General features: G+C 32.2%; 1 protein-coding gene across 2 annotated transcripts in view; it reads left to right on the forward strand.

Annotated features, from left to right (window-relative positions):
- The first annotated feature begins 6,316 nt into the window (after positions 1–6,316).
- Positions 6,317–9,377, forward strand: part of LOC128183064 (uncharacterized) — a 35,111-nt gene continuing 32,050 nt past the window's right edge. For both annotated transcript variants that reach the window (XM_052851888.1, XM_052851889.1), the window contains exon 1: positions 6,317–6,453. In XM_052851888.1, coding sequence (XP_052707848.1) covers positions 6,365–6,453 — 89 coding nt within the window. In that variant the 5' untranslated portion in view covers positions 6,317–6,364. The remainder of the gene's footprint in view (positions 6,454–9,377) is intronic.

Raw genomic sequence — 9,377 nt, forward strand, 5'->3', positions numbered from 1 at the left:
TGAGGTCACGGCGCACGGTCAATTGTTGTGTTCCATCAACAAAAAACCATATGATGTTAAAAGTAATATCTCCATGAATTAGGCTGAAAACCAAGTAATATTGAAACCTAAAGATATGTTGAACTGATATCAGTGATTGAAGACTTATAGTCCTTTTTAAAATTGACTATAAAAACATTGACGTCACCGGACGTCACGGCGCAGTTTAAATAGTATGGATCTAACTCAGGAAAAAGCTGATTAAAAACTGTGACAATGCTTGATGGTTGAAAAAATAAGTCAAAATTTTTTGCACATTTGTGTTTAACTTAAAGGCATTTTGTGGGGGTTGTGGTAAATGTTTTTTGAGCGGTACGAAAGAAAATATAATATCTGTAAATATTTAATTAAAAAATAAAATAAAACATGCGGTGAAAAATAAGAAATCTTCGGGGAACTAACTTATAATTTTTGAACAAATGTGAACAAATTAGATGTCAAGTGATATAGTGCCGATTTAAATTTTAAGGCGAAAAGCACAAAAGACTCAGGGTGATATTAAGATTTGACATTTCTATTAACTGTACATGTGTCATCTTGACGTCATGTTTTCAACGTTACCGTCCACCGTGGTGACAAAACATATTGATTTTAAAATCGTTAACAAAAATACATTTTCATCAAGTAGAATAAAACTTCGTATATCAATAAAGTACGTATTGTTGCATAAATTAATATGTAAGTAATGACTTTAATGAAAATTATATAATTGATCGCCACATTATCTTTGTATTTTTTAATTTACACTCGTATTTGTCGAACTATAATTTGTCTGCCTCACAAATCCTATCCATATACCACAACTTTTGTGCAGAAATAGTAAAAATAATAATTAAATAAAAATTAATACGACGAAATACAACTGCTTAAACAACCTCATTATTTGCATCTAGTTTATGACTATATCAAACCTCCTGCGTTTTTCACTAACTCACCTCTTTAGTACAAAGCTCATGAGTTCTCTTAAGAAAACATAACCAAATAAAACTCACATACCTAGAAATCTTCCTTACCTCATTAATATTTAACAATGATTTAAGTCAAATATACTTTACTGTGAGTCATCATTGTTCGTGGGGTACCAGTGTACGTGGCTTTCGTGGATAACCCTTGCCAACGAATTAACATCCAATCAAACGTACATGGATTCATTTGTTTATTTATTTTAAAAATTATCCAAATTACTCTTTCAAGGAAATTACGTCCCCACAAACCAGGAAAATTTTGGCTACACACGCACACTGATCCCCACGAATAAAAATGATTCTGCAGTATCAGGCATTTTTTTTGGTAAATTCATTATAAATTTGCATTTTAAAAAAAGGTTTAGAAATGAGGTGTTTTAAAAAGCGAGTTTACTAGCTTGATTTAAAAAAAATCGTTTTCTGTATTAAAAAATTAAATTAAAAAAAAAATTGTTTGCTACTATTGATGTATTGAAATATAAAAATGATGCTTATCTGTTAACTATTAACCTAGTAAATCTTGGTTAACGAGCTTTGAAAAACTTTGGAATCATGACATTTATTTTCAGAAGGTTTATCTGCATTACGTTGCACAATGATTTTGCAATGTGATATTGGCACACCAATAAATCTAAAATGAAATTGAAGATAATCGATTCGTATAAAAAAAACTTGCTTGATACTTAGTCGGAAATTCATGGGATTTCCCCGTTGCTTGATTTCAGCCAACACCCTGATCGGCTTAAAGAAGACGTCTATACATAATCTGTATAAGAGAGGCAAAGTCATGTTTAGACATGACCTGATGACATTTGAAGAATTTACAATTTTATCATCACTTTCGAAAACAAATTTCTGCACGCAATCTTTCATTGATCAAAATCTGTGTCAAGGTGTTTTAAAAGTTCACTTTTATCAGATTAAAGGCTTTAAAAATTCGTTGGATTGTATATTCTATTTTGTGTGAGACCAAAAAGGAATTTTACTTCCTGGTTCTATATCAAGAAATTAGATCTTGTTTTTGAAGCAGCAAATCAAAACCGTTTGAAGCGGAACGATCTAGCATAATAAGGGACATGTAAATTGAACGCTTTGAATTTTTACGCTTCACTTAAGTTAATTTCTTTTTTCATTATTATTTTGTAAAAACTAATTTGATATCCCAGTGCTGATCATTAGTAATGACATTACCCAGAAATCTGTAAATTTCGACAAATAAATATAAAAAATTGCAAGATATCAACACATTTTTAATCGATAACTGAAGATAAAATGCGCATTTTATCTTAACTTATCAATCATATATCGATCATATAATAAATGTAAAAACTATATTTACCCTTAAATATCCAGTTTAATGAAGCCAACGGCGCCAGTTTTTTTAGTGATAACAAAGTATAATTACTTCTCTTAATTTGTTAGGCGTTGAACCCCCTTGAAAAAAAAGTTATAAAAGAGAGTTTTTTTTTTGCTAATGCTATTGAAAACTTTTGAAATTCAAGTTCGAACTTTTTTCGTACTGCATCATCGACTTATACCTACATATTATTTGGAAACTGCAAACGGTCCTGATCTGTCTTTTCAAGATTGTATGCAAATAGAATGTCGGGTAGCTCACTAAAGTATTGATCAATGAGATCAATGCGTATTCTGAGCTTTATCACCTTGCGAAATTCAGTATTCAATTATAACTTTATTTGGACTTTAATTTTAAAATTCAACATCTGTTTTGTAATATTTTCTTACAGTTTATTTCGTACAAAGTTTCTTATTTAATAAGTGATTAAGACATTTAGGACTGTGTGTGTGATTTCAAAGAGACAGAGTATTATGTCTCAAGAACTGCTAATCTGTTAAAACGACATTGTGCAATTGTCTATTTTCTTCGGCCACGTCCGACTTACCCAGATTGTTGAGTCCAGAGGCCACAATTAACCATATCCGACTTGTTGTAAAATGTCTGTCTGTTAAATTGTTTTAATGTTGCCATCGTTGAGTCTCGTCCAATAAATTCGGAATCCTGCATCAATTGTCTTTAATTTCTCTGGAATTTCATATTGTGGACCTTAGCGAATACAAACCTAGCTATTATTTGTTATTATCCTACGACCCACGGCACTCTTCAACCTTATACCTTGTACTCTCTACGCCAACATTCCCTCACCCCTTTCGTATTGCACACGAGGGATGCAGTTCCAGAAGAATCCCCAAGCAGCGTACGAATCTACGCATTTACAATTTGACCTTTGATGCAACTTCCTAAATTACTTAATGCATATATTGTTTATTGTTGATGGTCACAACAAACGACATGTTTACTTTAAATTGAAATTTATTCGTTACAATGGTGTTTTATGTCCATGTTATCAAAGAGCCGATGGTTAAGGGCTAAATGCTGACAATGGACGCCGAAGTAACGACAAAATAAAATTTTAATTATGCATAAACTTGCATTTTTTCTACAGACAAACAAAGCTACCTAAAAGTCCCTGACACCGTCCTGTTGAAACATTGGTATAAATCAGGGCAAAGTATTATCTGTTGAGATTACAGTTCAGCTTCATTAAATTCAATTATATATCATGAAATATACTATAATAAAAACCACAAATTTTACACGTTCAATGCTGTTTAGCCATTGCTAGAACTCAAATTGACTGAAAGCGTCTCCATTCTGTCATAAGATTCATACATCAAGGTTGTCATATACCAAGTTTGGTAGAATTTGGCTTACTAACTCTTGAGAACAAGTCAAATTTTTTACAGAAAAAAGAGGGGGAAAACAAGCAGGTATACGAACAGACGACAGAAAAATATATGACAACTGAAGATCACACAGGCATGCCGAATGAAAACCCAGAAGTGTTGGAGATTAGTGCAAACAGATGTTAAAAAATTCCTGCGAAGAGTTCTACTTTTAAATTCACATATGCTCTCATCTTTTGAAAAAAAAAATCAAATTTCAATTCTCTATAATAAGAGAAAGCAAGAATCAAATTTACATTACGTTATTTTAAAATAAAATATTTTTGTAATCATGTGGCCTTCAACCTGCTCTTTATGTAATGTTACTTTCTAAAAAAAAATGTACGAAGTATCTAAAGATTATATAAATAAAAGCCTTTACTATCGAAGAAAGGTCGATACGATCACGTCATTTAAGAATCGTTTAATTTTACAAAACTTCTCTGATATTGCAATCTTTAAAAACAATCAGAAAAACTATGTTCTTTTTTTAACCTATTTGAGTTCAAGGAGAGGAATTTACTGTGACAAAGTTTCTGCTGTAACAATTTTAGGTCTAATATGCTAATATTATTGTGAGTATAAATTTGATAAGCTTAAAGGACATATCGCATGTTTCTAAAGTATGGGACATTTTACATTTTTTGGCTTCCTTGTGTATCTAATAACTACTCCTAACAGTTTGTTAACGGTATAAAAGCGGTAATTAGCCATAATATCAATTTAAATTATAGCCCCGATCGTTTAAAAACTCGTTAATTAGATAGCGTGTCACGTGGTACAGTGACGTCACATGCGACCTTCTTCGAACAGCTGATTGTAAACAAATATGTAGGATGAGCATTATCTTCTTTAAATTTTGACATTTATTCACCATTTACGTTGTTTTTTTTACATGCTGACTAAATTAAAAGAATCTTATTATACAGTCGTACATGTTTGAGCCACCAGTACGGATAAAAAACGATGATATTGCCGAAGAAGAGACGATGAAGTCGGCAATGGCGATCAGATTGATCGACGTGAAAACATTGTAAACACAACTTAGTAATGATTGTAGCTGAAATAAATCGGTTAAAGGTGTTTATTTATTAAAATCTACAACAGTCTTGTTTTTTTGGCGTTCCTAACGACTCAAAATGTTCATTATTGTAAAACTGTGGTGCACAAGAAGTTTGTTTCTTCGGCAGTAACTGGTCACAACTTTCTATAAGGTTGTTTACTCTATATTACACTGGATTGTAAAGGCAGGCAAGAACGTTTTCCTTAATTAGTGTTTATTTCTGTAAGATCCCATCTCCGTATTTGTTTTATCCATTTACGTATAAATGTATATCAACAAACTTTGTCTATTTCTCGCATAAACATTCAATATCGACAACTCGATCCTTGACTTCTCCCACAAAAAAATAGAACTCACAGAAATCTCACCTTCCGATGATATTAATATGATTTCTGCAGAGGTGAACTACATGTATGAATGAAGAAATCATTTTTACATAACCGACGCATACATGAACGTATAGTTTAACAATAACAATGAGAAAACAGCTAATGAAGCGAGGCGGTATCCAAAATGGCGTCCCCTCTCGTTATTTTTCTCCGATGAACATGATGAACTTGCGTTTTGTACACAGGCCCCTGTTCATAAACTTCAATTTTTTCTTTTTGAAAAATGAATACGATTTATTTATGAAACGATGATTACAAAAATATACCATATAATTAATGATATATATGTATTGAATGTTTATTTATAAATCCTCCCGTCGACAGATAGACCACTATTTGTCGCAGGATTTCCGCATACTTTCGTAAGGGAAACTTAAAAAAACAACAGTCCAAATCCCCATTTCCAACGGCTAGAACACCCACAGGAGGCACAAAACACCATCATGTCCCGTTATCGGCAATTTAATAGGTGATAATTAGTTTAATTGTCGATTAAATCTAATCGAATTACAAAGATGGCTGACAGCACCTTCTCGCTCGAGGTCGCATATGACGTCACACATTATGGCGGGTAGATCGAGAGAGAAAATATGCATATCGCGGCATTTGAATTTCATCGCTCTCAAACTCACGAATTAGGCAGAATATTTTATGAAAACGTTTATAAACTTCATTTTTAATGAGTATAGAATGATTTTATTTAAAAAATTTCGAAAATTGAAAATCATGCGATATGTCCTTTAAGTTTAATTTTCCTGGAAACGGGGCAAATCCCTTCTTCCTACTCCACCCTTAAATTTGTGCACTCAACAATGTGTTTCCTTGCTTATATTTGTGACATATATGAGATTGTTGTTTATATCGTAGCAAAAAGACTTCAACTGCCGATTAAAAGTATTTTATCCTATGTCTGAAGCCGTTTTACTTATAAAATTTAAACTTCAGTGAAAGAATTTAATCCTGAAGTATAAGCTCTTTCAAAGAAACAAGTAAAGTCAACGTTCACAATGTATTAAAGAACCTTGATTGGATAGCATAAATATATCATGTAGAGAAAACGGATTTATATATTCGTGTAAAAACACATTTAAAAAACCCAAGCAAAAGGCGAAAGAACCATTTAACACAAAGCTCTGTCTCAGATTTAAAGGAAAGTCCTCACAATGGAGTACAGTGAACTCTCAGTAATATTCCTTCTTCTTTTACTTTGTAAAAGTGCTGAGCAATGGGAGCCTCAACTAAGTCCGTACGGGTAAGTTCAAAATATTCTGATTAAAATTCTCTATTTCAAGTTAATGCAGCATCAATATGCTTGCTGTTATATTATCAGTATTGCAACATCAATACATGTATAAGGTATTTAGAACATCTCTTTTTCTTTGCTTCACAATTTATAGTAATAAAGTTGAAAAGATGAATGTAAAAATAATCCAAATATATAGGATAAAGCTAACAAAATTTCGTTTCAGCTTACATTATTTTTCTTGAATTTAACATTTATACAGATATGATATATAAACAATAATGACCGCTTGTACTTTAAAGATGAAAGTTTAAAGAATATGCAAAATATTTTCTAATTAAACACAGTATGTTATTTATTTGAATTGATATCATTTTTAAAATAATATTAATGAATCGATATAATTTTCAAAACAATATTAATGAATTGATATCATTTATAAACTAGATGCTGTCATTAGACAGTAATACCCGCACCATGTGTTTGCCCCTAAATAACACTGTTTTATACCAGTTTAATTAAAAATGAAGGCTACATACAAACTCCGGTAATACATTTAAAAATTATAATTTTCATAACTGAAGGATGAGATCCCTGCCCATATGATAATACACATCGTGACATGAGCAGCACTTTATGTGCAATTTGGGGTAGAACTGTTTGCAGTGAATTTTCAGTTAATCAATAATCTTAACATTTTATGTCATAGGAAGTATAATGGTCTATATAATTATTACAAACAAAATTAAAAATTAAATTATGCCCCCTCCCCGTGGCGGTTGCCGGTTTTAGATTTGCTTCTGTGTGCCTACATGAACATCATCGTGTGCACAGATTTAGAGAAGGGGTGGGAGTGAGGGGTCCAGACCCCCCCTCCCCATGAAAATTCGTAAATTACCAAAAATACACCTTGGACCCCAATGCTCTTACAGACATGTAAACGCTCTAACCCATTGCGCTTCAATGTTAGGTAACATTATTTGGGGGGTAAATATTTAACCAATAGTCAACATACTTTATTGTTTATCTCAATAGGAAGTATACATGTACATCACAATATGCAGGTGTCCTGCACCACCTTAAAGCTGTTATTTACCTAATAAAATAGTGCAAGTGGATTTGAAGAATAGGTCATAAAAATACATGCATGTTACAAATGACTGATCTTTGTCTGAAGTTACGTACACAACACAGGTTTGCATGTCTCATTAGCGGGTACTAGTTTTACCCAGCTCTTCGATTAGATGGGTTCACGTGTATACATACATGGGTGTTGCTAAAACGCGGAACGGAAAACGGAACGGAAGGAAAGCGGAAAATCTTATCTAATGTTATTTACCTCATAGATTTGTTAAGTATGCATGCTAAAACGATATACTTTATGTACCTTTTTAATTTTTTTTGAAAGATTAGCAATATTAGATTATTTATTCAAGAATATTTATTTCCTCAAAATTAACAGTACATGCATTGACCACTATATTCTGTCCCAAAATATCCTCGATTCACTTTTTGCTGTATATTTATATATACCTCAGGGTTCAAGCGATTCTCTTTTAGAGGCATTAAACATTCTCATTATTCTTTCTTTAAAACGTCCTCTCTAGCTTATCAGCTGGTATAAATACACGGCTAAAAATAAAGAAGTCTACAGGGTTTTGCATTTTAACAGACCCGGATGATGGTGTTGAAAAATTGTGCAAGGTCTTCTGAGTGACTTCCAAATGGAGAAAAGATGTCAACATTTTCCATTATAAATCGTCCAAATGTGCTGCATGAATATTTTGGGATCGACAGACTATAGTCCCAATATATAATCGGAAAATCAAACCAGGCAACGTCTAGAGCTCTCTATTCGGATCATATGTATATAGCTGCTGGAATAAACAACTGCATGCTTTGTAATGCAAACGTAAACAAAATTGCATTGCTAAAAATACTAGTTTCACAAATTACTAGTTTCACAAATTACCGGGTATTTTAATGTTTACTGTATTTTAATTTTTTAATGTCGTCAGTCCTACAGTTTTTTTTCTTCCATCTCAATGATACTGTATCGTCTGTATGATAAAAGATCGTCTAGAACACCGAAAATTCAATTTTGATGTAAGTATATACATGTACATCATATTTGAAAATAATATAAAAATACTCAAAACACGCATAAAACGCTTTCACTAACTGCGTACGTTACGCTAATATGCCAGCAATACCATATAAGAGAAATAAGTAAAAAGTTATAGCTAATTTGCTCGTTTAATCATGTTAATGTTTCACAATTCGTATACATTTGATTTTTCCGTTTCGTACTCAACTAAAGCCGAATGAATACAATGCTATAATTGATAGACATTCATATGAATATTAATAAGATAGCAACATGTTGATAATCATTCATTAGATATAAATAAAAGATACAAAGTAAATCGTTTCTGGCCAGTCTATACCCTTTTTAAGGGATAAACGTGATGATATTTTCCATTCCGTTCCGTTTTCCGTTCCGCGTTTTAGCAACACCCATACATACATGTCCGTGTTTTCCGTACGCAGAAAAGGATTACGGTAGTTAAGATCAGCTAGAGGAATTCATTATTGTGTTTTAATTGGATTATCATTATGATGTTGACCAATTTAGGTAAGCATAATACATGTAGTAGCAGTAGCACAATATAATAAGATGCCAGCATGGGATTCCTGCCAGCATACATACACATGTATATAAGTTCTACTTTCACTTTCTAAATGTAATCTCCCTTTGACAGCATACTGTATCATCATCTTTTAATATTTAAATAAGCTTATCATCGTTACCTATCCTATCGCATTTGTAAAGTTTCTGTCATTTTAGTTGCAAAAGTATTTCTTTCTTAATGTATTATAATGCATCAAATACAATGTAGGTCATGACCTTATGGGACTGTTCTGACCCCACG

This window comes from Crassostrea angulata, chromosome 5 (assembly GCF_025612915.1).
Source record: "Crassostrea angulata isolate pt1a10 chromosome 5, ASM2561291v2, whole genome shotgun sequence".
In the NCBI taxonomy this organism is placed as follows: domain Eukaryota; kingdom Metazoa; phylum Mollusca; class Bivalvia; order Ostreida; family Ostreidae; genus Magallana; species Magallana angulata.